This window comes from Mustelus asterias, chromosome 3 (assembly GCF_964213995.1).
Source record: "Mustelus asterias chromosome 3, sMusAst1.hap1.1, whole genome shotgun sequence".
Classification (NCBI taxonomy): domain Eukaryota; kingdom Metazoa; phylum Chordata; class Chondrichthyes; order Carcharhiniformes; family Triakidae; genus Mustelus; species Mustelus asterias.
In genome coordinates, this window is record NC_135803.1 from 141,330,237 (window position 1) to 141,356,357 (window position 26,121).

At 43.4% G+C, this 26,121-nt stretch overlaps 2 protein-coding genes across 4 annotated transcripts in view; both read right to left on the reverse strand.

Annotated features, from left to right (window-relative positions):
• LOC144485619 (inter-alpha-trypsin inhibitor heavy chain H3-like) overlaps positions 1-26,121 on the reverse strand; it is a 105,606-nt gene that overhangs the window by 57,871 nt on the left and 21,614 nt on the right. Inside the window, exon 2 of the mRNA XM_078203720.1 lies at positions 1,824-1,990. Within this exon, the coding sequence (XP_078059846.1) occupies positions 1,824-1,963 (140 nt within the window). The 5' untranslated portion in view covers positions 1,964-1,990. The remainder of the gene's footprint in view (positions 1-1,823; positions 1,991-26,121) is intronic.
• Positions 13,041-26,121, reverse strand: part of LOC144491656 (inter-alpha-trypsin inhibitor heavy chain H3-like) — a 60,932-nt gene continuing 47,851 nt past the window's right edge. The window contains exons 17-22 of one of the 3 annotated variants that reach the window (XM_078209802.1): positions 24,215-24,238; positions 20,656-20,769; positions 18,453-18,654; positions 16,811-16,983; positions 13,340-13,451; positions 13,041-13,232 (exon numbers count right to left, since the gene is read on the reverse strand). In XM_078209802.1, coding sequence (XP_078065928.1) covers positions 13,088-13,232; positions 13,340-13,451; positions 16,811-16,983; positions 18,453-18,654; positions 20,656-20,769; positions 24,215-24,238 — 770 coding nt within the window. In that variant the 3' untranslated portion in view covers positions 13,041-13,087. The remainder of the gene's footprint in view (positions 13,233-13,339; positions 13,452-16,810; positions 16,984-18,452; positions 18,655-20,655; positions 20,770-24,214; positions 24,239-26,121) is intronic. The other 2 variants (XM_078209803.1, XM_078209804.1) reach the window with 2 other exon arrangements.

The window sequence follows — 26,121 nt, forward strand, 5'->3', positions numbered from 1 at the left end:
CTTGGAATCAGGGAGTAAAGAGATAACATTTCAGAAACATAGAGGGATATCGTTATCGGAATTACAAATCTCTTGTTGCCATGTAGCAAATTGAAAGAGGAAAGATGTTGGCCTGAATTTTACATTCGGGCCTTGCCTGAAGTAGGCAACATCGCGTAGGTAATATCGCATTGTTAACACGATATTACACTGGCTGGTCAATTAATGACCTTTCACCTGAAACACACTCGGGGGAAGGCTGAGCTCCACTGAGGAGGGTGGGAGGAGAGCAGTGCCAAGAAAAGGCAGGGTGAGGAGACCAGTATGGAGCTGTCTAAGGGAGTTGCTGACCTGTAAAAAATAAATATCAGAAGAAAAATGGTGCCACGGGTGTCCGGACAGCACAATCATGCACAGACCTCAGTCCCCAGACAAACCTGTTCATTTTACTGAGCCTTGACTTTCATCCCACCCTGGATCGAGGTTGCAGCTTAACCGTAAAGGCCACCTCACCGATCGGCCAGTCTGCCAACCATAAAGGAAGACGGGCAAAGTAAAATACTGGTCAATTGCTGTTTAATTCATTTAAGTTGGCTTCTTGGTTTTCGGTGGGCATGTTTCTGACTCAAGTGTTCGTCCATCGACTGAAATATCGCACAAAGGGTGAGGTGACATTGGGACATGTGCCCAACTGCTTCTGGCATGATTTTAGACATTTCCAGCAGTGCCCCCACACACAGTGTCAGGGGGCAGTGCTGGAATCGGGGTTGGGGGGTGGTTCTGATGGAGAGGTTTGTGGGTCAGTTAGACGATTGAAATTTTATGTAATTCCTTTGCAGGGAATTGACAATATTGTCGCTATGCATTGGCACTCTTCTGTTGTATCTTTAATGGTGGACAGAATTTAATCAATCCCTTGGGGGCAGGGTGGAGGACTCCCAGATGCCATCAAATTATATTAGCGGCAGAGAAGGTGCATATCTGCCCAGAGGCTAATTGAGGCCTTTAAGTGACCAATGAAGGCCTTCTATGCTCTTTTCCTGATCCCCACTGGCATTTTACCAGCAGGCAGGAGGGAAGCCTCCGCTGTATTGGGAAAGCAGCTGGTAAATACTGTGGTCTCCATGTGGGTAGGAGGGTGCGGCCAGATGCCCCCCCCCCCACTACCCAATCGGGGCCATCTGGCAACAATGGCCACCCAGGTAATACAATGGCCACTACCGTGCCCAACCAATCTCCTCCCTCCTCACCTGTGCCTTCCTGAAAGGCCCCAGCAACCTTGACCTCACTTACCTTCTCAGGGTGAAGTCCATGCGCTGGGTGCTGTTCCGGCAATGGCCACTGCTCCCAGTGGTGCTGCTGGATGGGAAGTGCTGCCAGTCCTCCAAATGGCCGGCAGCTTCTGGATGTGAGGTCTCATCCCTTAATGAGCCTGTTAACTGCCTGATTACCACAGAATCCAGCCAGAGAATCTGTAGAGAAAACTCAGCAGTGCAGCTGTAGAGCTACACGTCGGTTTTCTTGCCTCAGCCAGCACTGTGTGTGCAGATTGCAAAATTCCACCCTATATCTGTATGGGTTTCCTCTGGGTATTCCGGTTTCCTCCCACAGTCCAATGATGTGTGGGGTAAGTGGATTAACCATCGTAAATGCGTGGGGTTACGAGGATAAGGCAGAGCAGAGAGTCTGAGTGTGATGCTCTTGGAGAGTCAGTGCAGACTTTAGGGGCTGAATGGCCTCTTTCTGCACTGTAGGGATTCAATGGTACTATTTTTGAACTTTCACACAGTATACGTAAAAGAGCTAGTTCATGCTAATTAGTAATTAGTCTAGCTGACACTCACATGCTAAAGTTGGTAATGAAGGCTGTTTTGGGTAGTTCTATTTCAAAGAAAGCTTCCTTTGACGCATTCGCTCGATTTACCACCCGGCTGATTACCACATTGTGAGCAAATCGAGATGTGACTTTGGACTCGATCTTCATCCCGTAGATTTCAAGATCCCTGTGAGGCTGAAGGAGCAGAGAAATGATGGGTGCGAGAAACTAAAATAACTGGAAAGATCCAATTTCAATTAAGTCAGTGCTTTGTGCTGTTCTAATGGAACATTAATTATCAAGCATCTAATATTTTCACTCTAAATGATCACAGGGTACAAACGGTAGCCTCAAATACATTATACAAAATCACAATCCCATTAAATCATCAAGACCAGGCCAATCTGGCAATTGTGTCGAGGAAGAAGAGAATGTAATTGAAATGATAAAAATCATCCAACATATTTGCAGTGAGTACAGATTGTTACTGAAGTAAATACTATCGGAGAAATCAAACCTACTATGTTGCCATGTCCCTCGGTGCTTCTTTTCTGTTGACAGGAAGAAAGAACCAATACATTAATGTTTCAAAATGCTTCATTAGGCACACAAATTATACAAGAATTATATCAGAAATTAGATTAAATTCAGATGTTTGACGTGCAGAAAAATAAAGTAAAATATCAGCACAGTAAAGTTTTCCTCTCTCTTTTGTGAAGTCAAATATTAATGGCACCAAATTGAGGAACTTAATCAATACGGAGGATTGCGATAATTTCCAGAAGAAGATAAATAAACTTGCAGAATGAACAAATAATTGGCAAATTAAGTTCAACAAAAATAAATGTGAGTCACATTTTGGAAGGAAGAGAAAGATCACTTATTACTTGGACGGTGCTAATCTAGGAAGGGTAGAGAAACAGAGTGCAAATATATCAATCACCTTTGGGTGGCACGGTGGCACAGTGGTTAGCACTGCTGCCTCACAGTGCCAGGGACCCGGGTTCGATTCCCGGCTTGGGTCACTGTCTGTGCAGAGTTTGCACGTTCTCCCTGTGTCTGCGTGGCTCTGCTCCGGGTGCTCCGGTTTCCTCCCACAGTCCAAAGAGGTGCGGGTTAGTTTGTTTGGCCATGTTAAATTGCCCCTCAGTGTCAGGGGGACTAACTAGAGTAAATGCATGGGGTTATGGGGATAGGGCCTGGGTGGGATTGTGGCTGGTGCAGATCCGATGGGCCGAATGGCCTCCTTCTGCACTGTATGATTCTATGATCACTAAACTTTACGCTATAGATTTGCAAAGCCTTAAGATAAAAGCAAACCGAGCACTGGGCTTTATTTCTAGAGGGATGGAATTGGAACGCAGGAAAGCTATGCTAAATCTGTTGAACCTTGGTTAAACTGTATGTAGACGGCAGCAGCAGTTCTGATTGCTTACTATAAAAAGGATAATGTTGTACTGGAGAGGGCACAAAAAAAGTTTTACAAGAGCAAATCCAGAAATACGTGGTTGTACATGTCAAGAAAGGATTGACAGACTGGGGTTTCCGGTTTCCCGATAAATGAAGGCTGATCTAATGGAGGTCATTAAAATTCTGAGAGATTTTGATCGAGTGGGTACAAAGAGAATGTTTCTTCTTATGGGAAGAGCATAACTAGAGTCCATCAATATAAGGTAGTCATCAAGAAATTCAATAGGGAATTCAGAAGAAACTTCTTTACTCTAGAGTGGTGAGAATGTGGAGCTTGGGAGTGGTTGAAATGAACAGTGTAGCTGCATTTAAGGGGAAACTACACAAAAATATGAGGGAGAAGGAAAAAGAGAGTTATGACAATCTGATTGAGGGAAAATAATGAATATAAATGCATATCATTTTATATTTGATAATACAATCTTGTGAATCAACAGTTATGCCTCCAGACTTTATAAGGGGCTCATGTACCATTGCGTCTAATATGTCACATTTAATAAACAGTAATAATGTACTACAAATTGCAATAAATAGTGTACCAACTGAGGATGATTTTTGCATCAAAGTCATCATAATATTTGATCCTTTGCAAAAAATAATCCTCAGTTGCTGGCTGCATTGACAGCTGTTGTCAACAGTGGGAAAAACAAAGCAAGACATAATCAAATTGAAGCAGTACTCACTATTAAAGACAATTAGATGCTAGAGAGCGAACATAAGCCTAGAATCTAACTGAAAGGTTTAATGAGAATTAATAAAATTGTCCTCGGTTTACTCTTGCCCAGGATTTCATTTGGAAAAGTTACCTAAATTGTGTCATTGCGTAATCATTATTAGATTAGTGGGCGGCTTGAAAATCATTTCAGTCGTGGGCGAGGCTTGCAAATCATGGCTAGTGGGGACAATGCCTGGTATGACTGGCATTGATCAGAGCTCAGAATTGAAGTATATAATCAATCATCAATCCTTTTATATTTTGCAGTGATTAAATGAAGCACAGTACTTGTACATGCACAGATTAGTTACTGAATACCTTCAGGGTTCTTCCGGCCAGTTTTAGAACATGTGGTATAGTGTTCGCATGATCACTCTGCTCAAGATAAAAATGAAAATGCTTAAACAATCAGCCCATTAAGAAAGTTATTAAAATATTTGGTCATATAAATAATACATTACCTTATGTTGTTCTGCTTCCGTTATGATGAAATCGGAGGTTATTAATGCTGGAATAGAAATCAGTAAAAGAAATGACAACATTGTCTTCACTTTGCACAAGGTAATGCGCCAAATGGGTTACAAGAAACTAGGTTTTATTCTGAAGTCTGTTAATCAGCAACAGTAGTTTGACCCTATTCCTACAACTGCCAAGAAGTGTTGATCCAGCGGAGGATATAATGTAAACAGTCGGTGTAATTAAAGCAAATACAGTTGTTTGCAGAGCAATTGTGAAACCTGAACAGTCTGTAACATAGAATCATAGAATCTACAGTGCAGAAAGAGGCCATTCGGCCCATCAAACCTGCACCGACAACAATCCCACCCAACCCCAATCCCATAACCCCCCACATCTACCCTACTAATTTCCCTGACACTAAGGGGCATAGCCACCTAACCTGCACATTTTTGGACTGTGGGAGGAAACCGGAGCACCCAGAGGAAACCCATGCAGACACAGGGAGAATGTGCAAACTCCACGCAGACCCGAGGCTGGAATTGAACCTGGGTCCCTGGCACTGTGAGGCAGCAGTGCTAACCACTGTGCCATCATGTCCCCCTGGAGCTCAATACTGGAATATAAATATAAATTTCAATGTGGGAGCTCATGGATACCAGAGTTTTCCTCACCAGATAAGTCTACAGTAAGTGTCTGCAGCTTGAGGAGTTTCGACTGAGAGTCATTGAGCTGGAGGTTGAGCTGCAGACACTGCGAGATCAGGGAGGGCGAGAGTTACCTAGACACATTGTACAAGGCGGTGGTCACACCCCTTAGGATAGGTTTATCTCATTTGGGAAGTGGTCAGGGGCAGGAGGGTGTGATTGCAGCTGAGGCAGATAAGGGGACCCAGAGGGCATGAGTACAGGAGTGTCACCCTCTGCAATTTGAGGTTCTTTCAGCTTGTCTGGAGGAGAGTGGGGGCTACAGACCATGGTACTGTGATGCAGGATGTCATTCATGTGGGGGGAGCATATAAGAATGTAGTGGTGGTAGGGGACAGTGTGGTGAGGGGAATTAGCACTGTTCTCTGTAGCAAGGAGTGAGAGACCAGATGGTTGTCTGATGCTCAGATTCAGGACATCTGCTCCAGGCTGGAGAGGAACGTGCAGTGGGATGGGAGAGAAACGTGCACTGGGATGGGGGAGGAGAGAAGATCCAGTTGTTGTAGTCCATGTAGGTACCAACGACATAGGCAGGATGAGGAAAAGGATTCTATATAGTCAGTATGAGGAGCTAGGCAGCAAATTAAGAAGCAGAACCTCAAAGGTAATAATATCCAGATTATTACATGAGAGATGTGCAAATTGGCATAGGAGAAATAAAAACACACGGGTCAAAGACTGGTGTGGAAGAAGTGGGTTCCAGTTCTTGGGGCACTGGCACCAGTACTGGGGAAAGTGGGATCTGTACCGTTGGGATGCCAGCCCCATAACTAGGGAAGTAGAGGGCATTTTAAACTAAATAATAGGGGCAAGGGATCAAATTTAGGGAGAGAAAAGTGCATTCAAGACTAGTATTTTAAACTTGACTAAGGGTGAATATGAAGCTATGAAAGTGAAGCTAGTTAGAGCGAACTGGCAAATATGCTTAAGGAATAGATCAACAGAGGTTCAGTGGCAGACATTTAAAAGGATATTTCAGAATACACATTAGTGGTTAACTAAAAAGTTTAAGACAGTATTAAACTTAAAGAAAAAGCATATATTTTTGTGAAGACAGTAGCACCAATAACACCTAATAAACTCAGCACCATCCAGGACAACACAGCCTGATAGATCGCCATCCCATCCACCACACTAAACATTCATTCCCTCCACCACGAACACAGAATGGCAGTGTGTACCAGCTGCAAGACGTGCTGCTGCAACTCACCAAGGGTCCTTCGACAGCACTTCCTAAACCCATGACTTCTACCACCTAGAGAGTAGAAGGCACATGGGGAACACCACCATCTGCAAGTTCCTCTCCAAACCACAACCACCCTGACTTGGAACCTTATCACTGTTCCTTCACTGTCACTGGTTCAAAATCTTGATCAGCTGGGCCATTGGGCTGAGGTATGGCAGATGGATTTTAATTCAGATAAATGCCAGGTGTTGCATTTTGGTAAGACAAACCAGGACAGGACTTACACAGTTAATGGTCGGGCCCTGGGGAGTGCTGTCGAACAGCGAAATCTAGAGGTGCGGGTATATAGTTCCTTGAAAGTGGCATCACAGATAGACAGAGTGGTGAAGAAGGCCTTTGGCACACTTGCCTTCATTGGTTAGAGCATTGAATACAAGATTTGGGATGTTATGTTACAACTGTACAAGACATTGGTAAGGCCACATTTGGAGTACTGCGTACAATTCTGTTCACCCTGCTATAGGAAGGATGCTATGGAAAGGATGCAATAAAGATTTACAAGGGTGTTACCTGAACTGGAAGGTTTGAATTATAAGGAGAGGCTGGATAGATTGGGACATTTTTCACTGGAGCATAAGACGATGAGGGGTGACTTTATAGAGGTTTATAAAATCATGACAGGCATAGATAAGGTGAATAGCCAAGGTCTTTTCCCCAGGATAGGGGAGTTCAAAACTAGAGGGCATAAGTTTAAGTTGAGAGGGAAAAGATTTAAAAGGGACCTCAGGGGCAACTTTTATACACAGAGGGTGGTGAGTTTATGGAATGAGCTGCCAGAGGAAGTGGTAGAGCCAGGTACAATTACAACATTTAAAAGACATTTGGACAGGTACATGGATAGGAAAGGTTTAGAGGGATATGGGCCAAACACAGCAAATGGGACTAGTTCAGTTTAGGAAACCTGGTTGGCATGGACGAGTTAGGCCGAAGGGTCTGTTTCTGTGCAGTATATCTCTATGACTTTATGAAATCCTGGAACACCCTCCCTAATAGCTCTATGGGTGTATTTATATCACATGAACTGCAATGGTTCATGCATATAGCTCATCATCATCTCAAAGGCAATTTGAGATGGCAATAAATGCTGGCCTAGCCGGTGCTGCTTATAACCCCTTACACAAGCCAAGATCCAGTGGTCCTCGTTGTGTAAGATGCCTCAGTGTAGTAGTGGTGCGAATTGAACTAAGGCGTACCACTCTCCACAACAGTTCTGATGAATGGGATCATTCAAGCCAGCAGCCCCCTAATGAGTTTAGAAATACATATGGACCAATTTAATTGGAGACCACAAGATTGTGGGAGGGGTTGGGTGGGCGGGTGGGATTACAGGAGCTAAAGTTTTCAATAGGCACGGGCAGACGGCAAATAATTTAAATAAGGTCCCCACCGGCTTTAGGCTTCCACTTGCTCAGAAACACAGATTAAAACGGAAAATGATGGGATAGTGGATAGGAGATCAACCAGTCAATTTTAACTGCTTCCACCCAATTGGTTTGAGGTTATTGAATATTGGCCCAAATTTCATGCTCCCCCCTGCTGACAGATTTCTAAATGGTGGCGGGGGACATAAAATAGAACAAATGGGCTTCCCACAGGATTCCTGGGTTCCAGTCCACTCTGAACCCTCAACAATCTAATGCTGGGCAAGTGAGGCATCTGATGGGCTGTCCACCCTTGCTTCAACTGAGACCTTTAAGTGATTAATTATTGGCCACCTAAGGGCCATTCCCACCCAGCATTAATTTTTAGGATGGTGGAAGGATTTCCCAGATGTTGTGAAAGCCCAAAAATGATTGGGCTTAGATCTTGGGCAGGAAGGGTGGGGTAGGGGGTCGTCTCCATCGGAAACCATCTTATAAATTTGGACAACGACCCCCCTGCCTTAAGGTCCAGCAGCCACTGGACCTCCCTGCACCACCCCCTGGGTACTCTCCTGACACCCCAATCTTTCCTGCACCCCCACTCCCCAAGGTCTTCCCTGCCTTCTCCGCCCTGGGACCCTGAAAACCTACCTTTCCAAACAGATCCAGAACTTAGGTGCTGTTGTCTTCAGAAAGTTCCTCTTCTGTCGCTAAGGTGACAAGAGAGCTAGAGGCCAATCAAATTGGCTGGCAGTTCTTTTAGGTGGGTCCTCCTCCCACAAGAGGGGCAGAATGACACTCATTCAAGGGGGAGGCAGAGTTGGCGGGGTTGTGTTCCCTGCCAATCCTTTGGATAATGGGAAGGCAAACCCTACCATTTGAAATATCCTGACCATTATTTGGGGCTAAGAAGAGTTTTATAAAACCATTAAGATTTCACAAAGAAAACTGTGGAGTAACGAGCTGATCATAGAATCATACAGTGCAGAAGGAGACCATTTGGCCCATCGAGTCTGGCTACAATCCCACTCAGGTCCTATCCCCCATAACTCCATGCATTACCCTAGCTAGTCCCCCTGATACTAAGGAGCACTTTAGCTTGACCAATCTACCTAACCTGTGCATCTTTGGACCATGGGAGGAAACCAGAGCAGCCGGAGGAAACCCACGCAGACACGGAGAGAACGTGCTAACTCCACACAGACAGTGACCCAAGCCGGGAATCGAACCTAGGTCCCTGGCACTGTGAGGCAGCAGTGCCAACCACAGTGCCGCCGTGCTGCCCCTTTCCACCATTTTGAAGAACTATTTTCATACTTTGAAAAATTCAGAGTGTCAGCAACAAAGAACAAATGAGTAAGCTTGACCAAGTGAGAGAATAGCCAAGAATGAGAGTTCAGGTGCCTGGTGGCATTGTCCTATGGGATCTGAATATTAATCCAACTCACATTCCCAGAAAGGAAATTTCTATTCTCTACTTGTTGAAAAGGTTATAAATCTCAACCAGTTCCGCCTGGGCATATATCCACATCCCATAATTTGCCTCAGGGGTCAGTAATAAATTGACAGTCATCAGGATAGTTGAAAAGGGGAGGCAATTTTGTGGTTCTCATATTTTGTGCCAATTTTTATGAACATATCTTTAAAATGGGTAAGTTACTTAAAGATGAGAGGAAAGTTTTGGGACTAAGGACAAGTTGCTTTGCAATGGAGTTAGTTTCTAGTCATCTTGCGAGAGATTTGTGCAATAAATGTATGAAGTTGTGAATATTGTTACTGAACATTGTGTCCTTTGCTTGTTTAATCTGCTGCTTCAGTGAGAATCTGTAATATGTAACAGCTTCCATTAATGTACACACTAGGGTGAATTTCAATCGATGTAATTGAGTGAAGTCCTTCTGTCATAAAACAGAGCATAATCATAGCATTATTTTACTTTACCCATGAAGTTACTCTAATCCCCAAACAGAATGAAAGCATTTGATTCCTGAGGATTAGCATAATAGGCGTGATTTTTCAGTCCTGAATGTATCTCCATTTGGTACTCATTGTTCAGGAGAATATAAATTACTCAAGTAGAAGCTGAATATGTGCCTTAATGGATTTTTTTATATCACTGGCCATCACATGCAAGATAGTAACAACACACAAAAGAAGGCAACTAATTTGTCTACCTGAGTGTATAGACAAACCAGGTCCTGATATATGGCCTGGAAATGATTTATTAAACCCAACTGAATTCCAGAAGGATGGTATAATGAAGATTAGTCAGCTCCCAGAAAGAATTATTCAAAGCTTTAGAAATTTAATTGATTTCTATCATACCATATCAGTAAATTGAATTTCTTAAAACATTGGAAATGGTATTGGGTTGATTTGAAATTCATTTTGTACCTTATAACCTGTAATGAAGTCATCCGCCATGTTCGAATTTGGAGGCTGTATAGGCAATGCAATCAAAGCAATAGGCTGAAGTTCCTGCAGGCCTTGAGATCCCAGCATGGGACCAAATGGGGATCACAAGCTCCCACTTGCTGGCAGCCAGCTCAACTTAACAATCTTTCTGGAGGCTCATTGGCGTTCTCCATCCTAGTAAGGATGGCAGGTTGGCTCTCGACATTGCAGGCCCAATCAGAGGGCCGGCCGCTCAGCAGCCCAATCGGGAGAGGTGGGCACTGTTAAGGCAGGTCAGGGACTCTGGGGGCACTGCATGATGGAGGCATCTGCACTGGCCTGCATGCAATGAAGAAATAAAAATGGTCCATGCTGGTGGATCCATTGGGATGAATGGGTGAATCCCTTCGCTGGATTGGATTCGGTCCAGATTGGAGATTTTTCATTCTCGTAATCTCATCAATGTGGCATTGAGCCTCTGGTTCCAGTAACCAGCCTGCCTGCCATGGAGAGGCAATCTCAGTGAGCTTGCAGCCTCCATACAGAGCATGGAGGGATACTCAACCAAATGCACAAGTCCTAGAGTGGAATCCACAACTCTGACTTAGAGATGAGGGTTCTACCAACTGAGTGTAGCTGATGTTAATGCTTATTACATTCGTCTCAAATTCTTCTGTTTGTTCACTTAATCAGGCTCCATATGTTGGATGAGTGGTAATAAAGAGCAGTTGCCAGTGACATGTGCAATGATGCAAAAATTATACTTGTTTATTTTAAGACCATAAGACCATAAGACATAGGAGCGGAAGTAAGGCCATTCGGCCCATCGAGTCCACTCCACCATTCAATCATGGTTGATTTCAACTCCATTTACCCGCTCTCTCCCCATAGCCCTTAATTCCTCGAGAAATCAAGAATTTATCAATTTCTGTCTTGAAGACGCTCAACGTCTCGGCCTCCACAGCCCTTTACATTGATTTAAAGAGATTTTGATGAAAAATGACACTTCAAAGACTCAAGTGGGATTGCTAAGGGAATGGTTGAATAGAATGTCAATTTTATGCTGCTACAATCAATTTACATTGATGTACAAATGGACTTCTAGAATATTAAGTGATTGCTGCATTGTCGGAGGTGGTACTCATTGACAAAGTGTCATGGGCTCCATAAAGTTTATTTATTTATTAGTCACAAGTAGGCTTACATTAACACTGCAATGAAGTTACTGTGAAAATCCTCTAGTTGCCACAATCCTGTGCCTGTTCAGGTACACTGAGGGAGAATTTAGCGTGGCCAATGCCCCTAATCAGCGCATCTTTCGGACTGTGGGAGGAAACTGGAGCACCCGGAGGAAACCCATGCAGACACAGGGAGAACGTGCAGACTCCGCACAGGCAGTGACCCAAGCCGGGAATCAAACCCGGGCGCTGTGAGGCAGCAGTGCTAACCACTGTGCCACCATGCCACCCTAATTTCCAGATGTTGTTACTACGGAGGAGACTAAACTACTCAAATTGAGCTATGTTGAGAAATTTAGCTGGCAATTGATAAATTATATTACTTAGTCAAGTACATTTTTATGCACCTGGAGAAAATACATTTACCCAACAGGTCACGGTACTGAAGCCAGTGCTATCAGAAAAAGATGTGTTGGTTAGGTGCATTGACCATGCTAAATTCTCCCTCGGTGTACCTGACCAGGCGCTGGAGTGTGGCGCCTCGGGAATTTTCACAGTAACTTCCTCGTGGTGTTAATGTAAGCCTACTAGCGACACTAATAATAAACTTTAAAACCGGGGACAAATTTTCCGGTTCACCCCACCACGGGAATTGTAGCGGGCGAGGGACGGACCATGGAAAGGCTTGTTGACCTCGGGCGGGATTTTCCAGTTTTGGGGCGAGCGTGGCTGGAAAATCCCGCCCATAGTTGTCATAGCCCACATTCTTTAAAGTTTCTCAGTCAACGCAGTGAAGCCATATCTAAGCAAACAGGGAACTACCCTGCACCCTCAGGACTATTTATTATAAATTGTATAAGATCTTAGTGAGCCCACATTCAGAAATCATAGGTGATTTGATTGAGTACTATAAAATAATGATAGAACTAGATTGTGCCCACCTTGAGAAATTATTTCAATTAAGTGGATTGGAAAGATTGGCTCAGGAAAGAATTGGATTCATCTGGAGTTGTTTTTTGCCTCACTCAAGTGCCAACACAGACCAAGAAGACAACATAGACCCTCATGGATAGGAAATGATAGGTTAGGTCATTGAACCAATCTTTTCCAGTTGTGTATTTTCATATGTTTGCATGTTCAAAGGTCACTTCTATCTATTCAGATGGCTGTTAACGATCACAGTTTCGTTGAAGGTGACTTTTGCTCTCTTACGTAACATCAGTCATTGGACTTCAAACTCAATGTATTCTGCAAATATGCTTCACAGTATAGAATCATAGAATCCATACAGTGCAGAAGGAGGATATTCAGCCCATTGAGTCCGCACCAACTCTTCGAAAGGGCACCTTAACCGACCCTATCCCAGAAATCCCACATATTTACCCCGCTAATCCCCCTAACCTACACATCTTGGGAGACTAAGGGCAAGATATTATGACCTCGTTTGGGTGAGATGGTAAAATCCCGCCTGAAGCCAATGGAGATTTCCGTTCTGCGAGTCTCGCCCGCCCCGGGCAAGGCGGTAACATTCCGGCCCAAGGAGCAATTTAGTATGGCCAATACACCTAACCTGAACATCTTTATACTGTGGAAGGAAACTGGAGCACCCAGAGAAAACCCACGTAGACATGGGAGAAGGTGCAAACTCTAAATAGGCAATGTCCCGAAGCCAGATATATTGACATCATCTATATGAAAAAGTATGAATAACATAAAAATTGTAATTATAGGCTTTTATTGTCTTTTTTATTGAACTGGTCAGATCTTATATCTGTGTTGAGTCAAATAAAGAGGAAACAACATAGTCAGCATAAATTCCATCAATAAATCCTTTCCCATTATTGTGAACGAACCAGCATGAGACATTGGCACCCTGCTTGGGATCCAGTCGATAATCTTTCTGCCATCCTCTAATAAGAAAAATGTATGTTAGAAAATTCAAAACAATTATACTTTCGAAAAATATTGTTTAAAATGTTCTCAGATATGTAAATTTACCCATGGTTGAAACTTTTACCTTGTTACTGTGAGTTTGTGACCCTTTACAATCATTGTGGCATCTGTTTTTCCTGGGTCTGATCCAGGGTGAATGTTATATACCTCATAATCAATATCGCGGTAAAATTGACCTGTGAAAATATCAAATAAAATCAGCTCTGGCTTAAAATTAGAATTTCACAAATACATTGCGGCCAGGATTTTTAGCGGGGGTGGTGGGGGGGGGGGGGGGGGGGGGAATGGTTTCCCTTCCCATTATCCAGAGGGTCAACAGAGAAGACTTCCCTGTTGTTGCCACCTCTCCTCATAGAGTCATAGAGGTTTACAGCATGGAAATAGGCCCTTCGGCCCAACTTGTCCATGCCGCTCTTTTTTTTTAAACACCGAAGCTAGTCCCAATTGCCCACATTTGGCCCATATTCCTCTATACCCATCTTACCCATGTAACTGTCTAAATGCTTTTTAAAAGGCAAAATTGTTCCCACCTCTACTATTACCTCTGGCAGCTCATTCCAGACACTTCCCACCCTGTGTGTGAAAAACTTGCCCCTCTGGACACTTTTGTATCTCTCCCCTTAAACCTATGCCCCCTAGTTTTAGACTTCCCTACCTTTGGGAAAAGATATTGACTATCTAGCTGATCTATGCCTCTCATTATTTTATAGACCTCTATAAGATCACCCCTCAGTCTTCTATGCTCCAGAGAAAAAAGTCCCAGTCTATCCAGCCTCTCCTTATAACTCAAACCACCAAGTCCTGCAGCCATTTAATGCTCCAACAAGCCGGGAGGAAGTCCCACCTCAGAGAGCAGCCGGCTAATCTAATGGGCCTCTAGTCCCTGCAGTGGCAGTTGACAGAGCTGGGATTGCGAGCTGTCCCTCAGGGCCTCAATCACAAGAATCCAGAATGAGGTAAGTGTTGTGGTCTTAGGGCTGGATCAGGAGATGGGGTCTAGGCGAGTGGGCAGAAGAGGGTGGAGGTATTGGTGGAGAGGCCAGGGGGTGCGAGGGGGGGGGGTACCTGCAGGGGCTGCACCTTTTGGAAGGGTGGAGTGGGGGATGTGGGGAGGCAGGGCAATGATAAAAGGAGGTTGCTGATGGAAGTTCCCCCACCTACTTCCTTCCCAAGGCCTGAACATGGTTCATTTTGGGCTTCCCTCCTAGAATCATAAAAAACAAAGAACAGTACAGCACAGGAACAGGCCCTTTGGCCCACCAAACCTGTGCCGACACAGATGCCTCTCTAATCTAATATTTTATTGCTTCTACATGGTCCATATCCCTCTATTCCCTGCCTATTCATGTATCTATCCAGATGCCTCTTGAACGTTGTTATAGAATCTGCTTCCACCACCTCCTCTGGCAACGCGTTCCAGGCATTCACCACCCTGTGTGTGAAAAACTTGCCCCTTGCATCCCTTTTAAATTTTCTCCCTCTCACTTTCAACCTATGCCCCAGAGTAATTGACCCTTTGACCCTGGGAAAAAAACTCTGACTATCCACTCTGCCTAAGCCTGTCATAACCTTGTAAACCTCTATCAAGTCCCCCCCTCATCCTCCGACGCTCCAATGAAAACAATCCAAGTTTGCTCAACCTTTTTTCATAGTCCATTTCCTCCTGGTAAATCTCTTCTGCACTCTTTCCAATGCATCAACATTCTTCCGGTAGTGTGGTGACCAGAATTGTGTACAATTCTCCAAATGCGGCCTAACAAAAGTCTTATGCAGCTGCAACATGATTTTTCCAATTCCTATAGTCAATGCCCCGATCGATGAAGGCCAGCATACCATACGCCTTCTTGACCACCTTGCCAACCTGAGTTGCCACCTTCAGGGAACTGTGGATCTGCACGCCTAGATCCCTCTGTATGTTAATATTCCTAAGGGCTCTGTCAGTTACTGTATACTTTCCTTCTGCAGTAGACCTTCCAAATCGCTTCACCGCACATTTGTCCGGGTTAAATTCCATCTGCCATCTTTCAGCCCAGGTCTCCAGCCAATTTACATCCTGCCTCTTACAATCCTCCTCACTATCCGCAACTGCCCCAATTTTGTATCATCTGCAAATTTACTAATCAGACCACCAACATTTTCCTCCAAATCATTTATATATATATATATATATTACAAACAACAGAGGCCCCAACACTGATCCTCGTGGAACACCGCTTGTCACAGACCTCCAGTTAGAAAAGTACCCTTCTACTGCTACTCTCTGCTTTCTACGCCCTAGCCAGTTTTGTATCCATCTTAACAGCTCACCTCGAATCCCAAATGACTTCATCTTCAGATTCAGGCTGCCATGAGGAATCTTATCGAAGGTTATCAAATCATAGAATCCCCACAGTGCAGAAGTAGACCATTCGGCCCACTGCGTCTGCACCGACTCTCCGACAGAGCATCTTTAACCAGGTCCACCCCCTGCCCTATCCCCATGACCCCATGTACTTACCCTGCTAATCCCTCTAACCTATATATCTTGGGACACTAAGAGGCAATTTAGCATGGGCAATCCACCTAACCTGCACATCTTTGCATTGTGGGAGGAAACTGGAGCACCCGAAGGAAACCCACGCAGACACAGGGAATCATAGAATCATACAGTGCAGAAGGGACCCTTCGGCCCATCAAGTCCGCACTGACACATTAGAAACACCTGAACTCCCACCTAATCCCATCTGCCAGCACTTGGCCCATAGCTCTGAAGGTTATGATGTGCCAAATGCTCATCCAGATACCGCCTAAAGAGTGTGAGGCAACCCGCCTCTACCACCCTCCTAGGTAACGCATTCCAGACCATCACCACCCTCTGGGTAAAAACGTTTTTCCTCACATCCCCCGTAAACCTCCTGCCTCTCACTTTGAATCTATGTCCCCTTGTGACTGACCCTTGAACTATGGAGAACAGCAGAACATGCAAACTCCACAGAGTCACCCAAGGCCGGAATTGAACTCAGGTCCCTGGCGCTGTGAGGCAGCAGTGCTAACCATTGTGCCGCCCCTAACCACTTCGCCACCTATTGTGTCTGGAACAAGCTGCCAGAGGTAGTTGTAGAGGCGGGTACAATTTTATCTTTTAAAAAGCATTTAGATAGTTACATGGGTACGATGGGTATAGAGGGATATGGGCCAAATGTGGGCAATTGGGATTAGCTTAGGGGTTGAAAAAAAAAGGGCGGCATGGACAAGTTGGTCCGAAGGGCCTGTTTCCATGCTGTAAACCTCTATGACTCTATCCCTGAAATCCTGCCAGCCTGAAATTGAGGCTGAGTGGGAAACAGTCCTTATCCATAATAAACATCGCTAAAACAGCCATCTATGTAATTTATATATGTGTGGGATGTTGTTGTGTACATATTGCTACAACCTTTCCTTGAATTAGAATTGTGCCTATACTCAAAATGTATTTAATTGGTTATGATTGCTTTGAAGATCCTCAGATCTCATTCTTTGCTGCCAGAGTAGGTAATTAAATAAATATTCTACGTACCAAGTAATCCGTGGGTCATATTTGAGAGCCTGTGGCTGTCAAGTGTATAAAATCCCAGAAAGTCTCTGTGCAGAGGATGTTTTTTCCAAACCCGATGCAGCACAATAATGAATGTTGCACCATCTCCCATCATAACTGTGAGATTCTTTTCCTTTTTGATGGAGACTGAGAACCTTGGTGGAGATTATTTTTATGTTCAATTATAATCAATCCAAAATTGTATCAATTCTTTACAAAAGCATAGGTAAAAATGAATAATTACAGGAATATAATCTCAAGCAGTTCATCATCAAGAGGAATTTAGATGAAATTAGGTTTATTGAAATTATAACTGTGGTATATTTGACTAGGTCCAATAAGTGTGCTGCTTTTTGCTCTGCCCGTTGTTGGACAACTTGAGGTCATTGTCACTGAAATATAAATTTATGTGGTAATCACTTTAAGAAAGCAGGAATTCAATCTACAGTGTGCAGTATCTTCTCAATTTTACTGTGCAAATCTATATACTGTAAACCTTGGGTTATTGACACTTTACCAACCAGATTTCTCTACCATTCTGAATTTCTGCTGGGCCTATTTATTAACTGGAGATGTCTTTCATCCCTCAGAAGCTGGCGCTAACACTTGTTGCCCCCTCAGTCCCACACTCACGTAACTGCTAAAAATTGTCAAACTCACAGGTGGTTGTTATCCGTGGTTTCCCTCTCTCCGGTCTCAGCCTCCCACCATTCCCACAGAGCTGCTCACTAGATTGGCATCTCTCGCGTGACCCCAATACTCACCCCAATACCTGTTCACCCAGGAGCTTTCCGATTGGTTGAAAAAGTGGAAGGAACTTTTAGGAAACTGGCATTTTTGGTTAATTGGCACTACCCATTTCCCACGCATGCCAAATAATAGAAATGTTACTACATTGGCACAATGCTGATAGGAACACGATACATAGAATCATAGAGTCCCTACAGTGCAGAAGAGGCCATTCGGCCCATCGAGTCTACACTGATTCTCTGACAGAGTATCTTACCCAGGCCCTCTCCCCTACCCTATCCCTGTTACCCCCACACATTTCCCATGGCTAATCTGCCTAACCTACACATCTTGGGACACTAAATGGCAATTTATAGATTGAACTCAGACAGAAGAGCTGAAAGTTTCTCATTTGACAAGGAAAGTATCTTAGCCCTAATTATTTGATATCTTAGCTCCAATTTTTAAAGTTATTTAAAATGTAAAAGTTTGGCAGCTAGGTGACCTGTGATCTGCCAATGCTAGTAATCAAATTCTGTGACCATCTATTAGGAAGTTGCAGAAGAGTGGTGAGATTTTGTCTCCCCCTATGAGAAGAGCCTTACCTGTACCGGCTGCCTCCCCTCACAACCCAGAAGAGACCTGAAACTCACCTTGGCCAGAAAATTACTAGACCACAAAATTACAAGATTATAAAATAATTACAGATGAGGTTTGAGGTTGATTTTAGTTTGTTAATTTTGAAAATCACAGAAAAAAACCCATGCAATATCTTGAAAATATTCCAGCTTTTTCACCTCCGCAGTCTATCTGAGAATCTACACATATATTTCTGTAACCATTGCTTAGTATTCTAAAATGCAAACATATGGCAGTTTATTCATGCAGCCAATACCTCTCATAAATTAGTGTTGCTGTTGTTGACCAAGGGATAATAATCTTTTCTTCTCTGTAATAAATGGCGATCATTTCAGTTGTCACGACTATTTTCATGTTGATTTTTTTGTTTTCAAGCCCAAACTTTCCAAAATACGTATTTAATTTCTGGTTGTTTTCTGTTTTCTTGTCTCCTATTAATTGTCCATTTACTTTTATGCCTGTTGTTTTAGAATACATACATTGAAAATAACTTAAAAACAATAAAGCCAAATGCACAAACGGAACATTTGATGAATAATTAATTATTATTAATACACTAAATTTATGATCGTTATTTGGACAACATTATCTGACAGGAAGACCACATAGGAAATGGAAATGTCAGACGGAGGTATAGAAAATAGTAAAGAGACAAAAAGTACACAGTGTGGGAAATGGGGAAATAGTACTTGCTGGGAAGATAAGCATGGGAATGGAGTCCAAAACAGAGAGGAACAGCAATGGATATGACATGTGATCATTTTGGTGACTTTATTGTCACCATTGTCGAGCCAAAACAAAAATACGGGCTTGAATTTTCTGTCGTTCACGCTCCGCCTCCGCTGTGACTGAAGACGGAGAATTTGGCACTCACCCAAATTTCCATTCACAGCAACGAGGACAGAAAATCCTGCCGGCGTGAACGGCTGGAAAATTCCGCCCACAGTGTGGAACCATAAAAGCAAATGTAATTTGAGACAAGCTGGAAAAAAAGAGCACAGAGAACAAAAAGGGAGAGAAGGGGAGAAACAAAAAAAAACAATGTGAAGTCAACAGAGACAGATAGAAAAGAACATATATTCTCCTGCTCCCCAGCAGCAATGCTGTGGGAGATTTACTGTAGTGGTGCTTTTAATTTTTTAAAAGTTTATTAGTGTCAAGTAGGCTTACATTAACACTGCAATGAAGTTACTGTGAAAATCCCCTAGTCACCACATTCCGGCACTTGGTCGAGCACATACTGAGGTAGAATTTGGCATGGCCAATGCACCCTAACCAGCACATCTTTCAGACTGTGGGAGGAAACCGGAGCTCCCGGAGGAAACCCATGCAGAGACGGGGAGAATATGCAAAGATGGTGACCCAAGCCAGGAATCGAACCTGGGTTCCTGGCTCTGTGAGGCAGCAGTGCTAACCACCGTGCCACCCCCAGCATTTCCTTGTGGAAAGTTCTGCATCAACCTATAGTGCCACTTGGGCATGTGGATGCTTTTGCATTAATGTAATGGATTGTAAAAACAAGTAGTTAAATTGTAAAAGAAGATCATTTACAAAGACACATTAGCTGCAAAACAATTTGATTTTGTTTCCCACAGGAGAACCTGACAAGGAGAATATTTTAGTGCCCTGCTCTTCCGCAATAAGTAAGGACAAATCAGAATTTCACTATTTTCACGGAATCATAAAGATTCATTTTCTTTTGCAGAACTTGAACGGAGTTTCTGATGTCTCATCTAACTTTGTGCTGTGAATTTGTGCGGTACGGTGGCACAGTGGTTAGCACTGCTGCCACACAGCGCCAGGGACCCAGGTTCAATTCCAGCCTTGGTCTAGTCTGTGTGGATTTTGCACAATCTCCCTGTGTCTGCGTGGGTCTCCTCTGGGTGCTCTGGTTTCCTCTTACAGCCCAAAGATGTGCAGGTTAGGTGAATTGGCCATGCTAAATTGTCCCTTAATGTCAGGGGAGGAAAATATGTGGGGTTACGGGCATAGGGCCTGGGTGGGATTGTGATTGGTGCAGACTTGATGGGCCAAATGGCCTCCTTCTGTACTGTAGGATTCTATGATTCGATGATATCAGGATATTTTCTTAAATGTGGCAGGAAGTCAGGTTGACGTAAAGAAAAACTTCCAAGGCGCTCTTCAAACAAAAACAAAGGATCTTTTTAGGTGCCCTGGTCAGTATTTATCTTTCATTCCATTTCATTTTATTCATAGCTGTGTGTGGGATCTTGCTGTGTGGAAATTGGCTACCATATTTGCCTAAATTAATGACTACAGCTTAGAAACAAATAACTGCCCAGGAAGCATTTTGCAACATTGGGACGTGAAAGGCACTACATAAACACAAGCTAATTATTTCCATTACTGTGACAAATTCAGTGCTATCTTGTGTTTGGGTTCTGTTCTAGCACTCTGCTTAAAAACAACACAATGTTGGATGCACATAATACCGTTACCTGTGTCTGGATCAGTGACAAGATTTACGATCGAACCTGGTTTCCCACCAATGTTAAAACAGATGGCATCAGATTGCTTTGGGAGCTGGATAATGAAGTGCGGATCTCCGTCAACTTCGAAAAGTGTAAAGTTAATAAAACTTGAGTAATTGCCATAATTAATTATATTTTAACAGAAGAACAGATGTTTCATTTGCTGATATCAGATAACAATATAGAAGAGAGCAGCATGAAATAGAAGAATGGAAATCTTTATTCTACTTGTTACATTAATGACAGAAGACATTTCTTTCATGTACATTTTTCTCATTTGCATTTAAATGATGTTAACAAATAAATTTTTATTTTAAAATATTCCCCGAAGCCTTTTCAATGTATACTATTTGTTTTCCTATTGCCACACCAAGGGCCCGATTTTACCAAAACTTCGGGCACGAAATCACGGTAAAGTTGGGCGTCGGGCCTATACCGCGATCTGCACCCGATTCCGAGCAGATCACGGCTTTACCAACACCCGATTCAGGCGCGGGTCCAGCCCGCGCCCGAATTGGGCAGCCCGACGATTTAAATGTATTAGCACGCATTTAAATCGACTTAATGAACCGTGCGCCCAATTCTATCACCAAATCCCACTTTACCGTCTTCTGGCCCGTTCCGCATGCGCGCTTTTAGCGATCTGCAGAATAAAAGTCCGAAGCGGATTTCTATTCTGCAGGGGAACCTCCGAAGCCCTCTCTGCCCTTGTGAAGTCACCATCCTCCTCGACCATCCTTCGCAGACCCCCCCACTAACCACCCCGGCAGACCCACCCCCCCCCCCGGGAGGCAGGCCCCCCTCGGCAGACTCCCCCCCCTGCCCCGGGATCGGAGACCCCTGGGAGGCAGGCCCCCCTCGGCAGAGCACACCCCCAACCTAACTCGATCGCTGGTCTCCCTCCACCATCCTTCGACCTGCAGTCTTTCGAGAGCCTGCAGCACCTTCCTGGCCTTCCGCTGGCATCTGCCGGAGGAGGGGGGCGGGCTCAGATGGATCTCTGGTTGGGGGGGGGTGGGGTGGGGGAAGCGGAGGATGGACTTGGGAGAGTCTTGCAAACTGAAAATAATGTAGCATCTTCTTTGTGCTGCCTAATTACCTATGGGAAAGGTAATTAAACTACAGTGTCCTAGTGAGCAATTAGTGACCTGTATAATACATTTGTGAACTGTAACTGGATTGCTGATGTCCCTGTAGCCATGAGCCAGGTGCTCAAATGTTCAGAGTCATGTGGTGAACTTGGGAGAATTATCCCCGTGGTGGAACTTGGTTGGAAATAAGATTCAAGGAGATTACTAAATCTGGGAAATCAATCATAGTGAAAAGAAGTTTGTATTGGCAACTCTTCTCTCACATTCCATGGCAGATGTGCCCCTACTTATGAATGTGATTTGCATGGGCAACGTTGGGTGCAGCTAATCTGCCTCTGGAGCAGCCTTGGATCCTTTCTTTCATCTTGTTTTCATCTGAACATTGCACAGAATTAGAGGAATTCCCTTTGGAAGATAATGTCAAAATTATAATCGCAGGAACTAAAAACGTGACAGTCAAAAATTTGGGAAAATATTTCAAAATATGGATGGGGGGATATATATTTTGAAATATTTTCCCAAATTTTTGACTGTCACATTTTTAGTTCCTGCGATTATAATTTTAATTGTAGTTTAATTGTAGTTTAATTCCCATTCCCATAGATAATTAGGCAGCACAAAGAAGATGCTACATTATTTTCAGTTTGCAAGATTCTCCCAAGTCCATCCTCCCCCCCTCTCTGCTCTCTCTGCTGTATTTTTCTTTCGCACCCGGGCGCGCTGCTTCGGTTTTTTGCAGTTCAGAGCTCCGATCGTTCCGGCAGCACTAAGCCCCGCCCACAGCGCGGATCGGACTGGAGCTGGCAAAACACGTATGGGCGCGCTGCAAAGAGGATTCCAGGCTCGGATCTAGTGCCCAGATTCAGCACTTAGACTCCAAATGGTAAAATCAGGCCCCAAGTCTCTTTTAATCCATTGGCAGTAAACTGCATTGCCATTACACAAAGATTCAATTTCTTCTAAATATAGATATATTTTATCTTACAAGATCCTCTGCAAAGTGAATTTTCAGCTGAGGGGGACAATGATTGAAAAAATTCAATGGGGAAATACTTGGATGGGTGGAGTGTCAAAAATCATGACCCCCAACTTCTGGTTTAATGGAGATGGGATGGGTTGCTTTATAGCCATTGGGAAACCTGGTAGCTAAAGGGAGCCGAGCCCTGCAGAATCTAGGAGATAAGTGTCCTTTCCTTTTACCTGCTCGATCAAATTTACCTGTTTCACCAGCCACCCCCTCCTTGATCAGATACCCCTGCTCTCGTCTCTTCCTTCTCCACAAGGCCACCACTCTCACTAGACTCTTCAAATCTCCGCACCGACTCCTGATTTCCATGGACTCTTTGCATCATTTCCACAAGACCTTTGAGATCCCCCCACCCAACCCTTGCCATCGATCATCTCTGGTCTCCAATCTCCTCACTACTCTGACCTCTGATCTTCCTTGCTTCAAATTGTACCCTACGTTGGCCGTTACTTTACATTGAGCTTCGAACTTCTCCCCTAGCGCCCATCTCTCTGTCTTTCCAATCTCTCCCTCCTCCAATCCAGTGTGGGCCTGGTGCTAAAGGCATCCCCTCTCGACAGCCAACCTCTCAATCTGGAAGGCTGTGTTGGGGAAACATAAGAATTTCTACTCGGGTCCTGCCACCTTTGAGAAACATGATGTGGAGATGCCGGCGTTGGACTGGGGTGAACACAGTAAGAAGTCTCACAACACCAGGTTAAAGTCCAACAGGTTTATTTGGTAGCAAATACCATAAGCTTTCAGAGCGCTGCTCCTTCGTCAGATGGAGTGGAAATGTGCTCTCAAACAGTGCACAGCTACACAACATCAAGTTACAGAATACTGAATAGCTTGCCTCCTGGGCTTGCAGAATTTCACTAGCTGTTCTGTCTGGAGACAATACACATCTCTTTAACCTGTGTTTAATGTTCCCGCCACCCACATTGTCTGTACCTTTAAGACCTGGCTGGCTTTAGGGATTCGCATTCTAATCAGTATTCTGTAACTTGATGTTGTGTAGCTGTGCACTGTTTGAGAGCACATTTCCACTCCATCTGACGAAGGAGCAGCGCTCCGAAAGCTTATGGTATTTGCTACCAAATAAACCTGTTGGACTTTAACCTGGTGTTGTGAGACTTCTTACCTTTGAGAAACCCACTCTACCAGGATTCCTGACCTCAAAGCAACCCATTCCTCCCTCCCCAGCTCTCAATAAATGTCCAGCCCAGAATATCTGAACAGATGAGTAACATCTCCACCCTTCTCTAGCCCAAAAATGATTTATAAAGGGAAGGGAAAACAGATAGTAGAAATGATTAGTAATGATCAGAAATGAGTACGTCGTCAAAACCTATAAATGAAGTTTTTAAATAAATTTAGAAATAATTTGTATCTATTTGAAAGTTAGAAAGAAACTTAACCAACTTACCACTAATTACTGGCTGTTCAGACGCTTAGAAATAAACAGAAAAAATATGTTGTTCAACAAAATTACATTGAGGAGATTAGATATTACACATTTTCAGTCAATTACAAAGCAGTGAGCTAATTATGAAAGCTCAGATAACAAAGATAAATCACTCAAATTTCACTGTCTTCGTTCAAGTTGATTATTTGAACTCATGAAATTGAACTACTGTTTTAGAAACACCATCAAGCTTCAATTTTGGAGGTAATAGTAGTGAGATGATGGCGTTATTTCAAAAGTATTTTCTTAGTGTTGTGCTGTTGATGTGTTTTTGTTACTCTTTAAAGGCTGTCATGTGACAAGAGAACCCCAAATAATTCTTCTCTTAACATAAAAACACAATGATGTACTTCAATTGTGAGATAGAAATAGAACTGAGGGGTTAAAATTGGCTTGAAAGACTTGTCAGGAAAGCAGAGGGAGTTTTAGATGAACTATATATCTGAGTTTTTTTGTTTCAGTTAAAACTGTGTTGCTTTTGTGCTGAGAGAGCGTACAGCGTGAAAAGTAAATAAAACCTTGGAGGAGGAATGAGTCGTTGCTTAGCAACCAGGGCATCTGTCGGGTAGGAAGGATTTTTGTGACTTAACTTAACTGAATTCATAGCAGTCGGTGATAAGGGTGGAGAGGGAAAAGTTCTTAGCTCTGCTAGATGCAGGAAGTTAAGTAATGGTCACGAAAGCAAGCTCCAGAGGAACTAAAGAACAGTTGGTTCGAGAAATCAAAGAATGGAAATGAAGCTCCAGGAATTTTGAAGTAAATAGGAACAAAGATGAATTGCCATTGGAACAGGGTAATATTCATGGATGTTAAAGTCAGACTTGGGAAGAGAAGGCCTGATGAGGTTGGCTATAGAAGAGTCACATATTTGAAGTGATTGTAAGGTTTGGTGTCCTTATTTCCGGTTTCCTGAGTAATAATGTGCTGTTGGGGATTGAATACTCAAGTTTTGTGTAGAAATTTGGAAACTGTGGCAATGCAAGACAAAGGAATCCTGAAAGAAGAGTTGAAAAATCAGGAGGCAGGAACATGTTAAAACAGTGGAGAGAAAGCCTTATTCAAAGGGATAGTTGGAAAATCTGGAGGTGGATCCTTGATGAAAACAGTTGAGAGAAAGCATTGGTGTAGAAGAAGATTTTAAAGTGTGCTTTTTTGAGAGTTAAATTTGGAAACGCTCGTATGACAATCATCCAGGGGGAATTTGAGGAGGAATCCATGGAAGAGCGATTGAGTGGCATCTGCCATTTGGTTACAGGGTGGAGTGTTGTCTGATCATAGTCAGCCTGTGGATTTAAAGGGACTATGTATTTGCTGAAAACTTTATACCATCAGGTCTATTTTGCAACTTGTGTTATCCTTAAAATCTGTGTACATTTCTGAAGATAAGGGTGAAAGTTTAATGGATTATAATCAAAATTTTCTTTTTTTTTTACTCTTATTAAAACCTAATCGACAGTCCTGTGATTCTGTTCCTCCACATTTTCCAAAAAAAGTAAAAGGTTACGACCTTTTGAGCCACGGTTCCATTCTGGGATTGTATCAGACTGAAGCAGCTGGGGCACTCTTCACTAGCAAAGGGAATGCTGAGGCGATGACCAAATAAAGATACTTATGATAATGAAAGGGCTTTATAAGATAGACAGAGAAAATGTTTCCACTTGTGGGGAAGACCAAAATTAGTGGCTCTTAGGCAGTCACTAATAAATCCAATAGAGAATTCAGGAGAAAAATCTCATCCCAAGGGGTGGTAAAAATGTGGAATGTGCTATCACAAGGATTAGCCAAGATGTAACATTACTGCATTTAAGATGAATCTTGATAAGTATATGAGGGAGAAAGGAATAGAAGTATATGTTAATAGGGTTGAA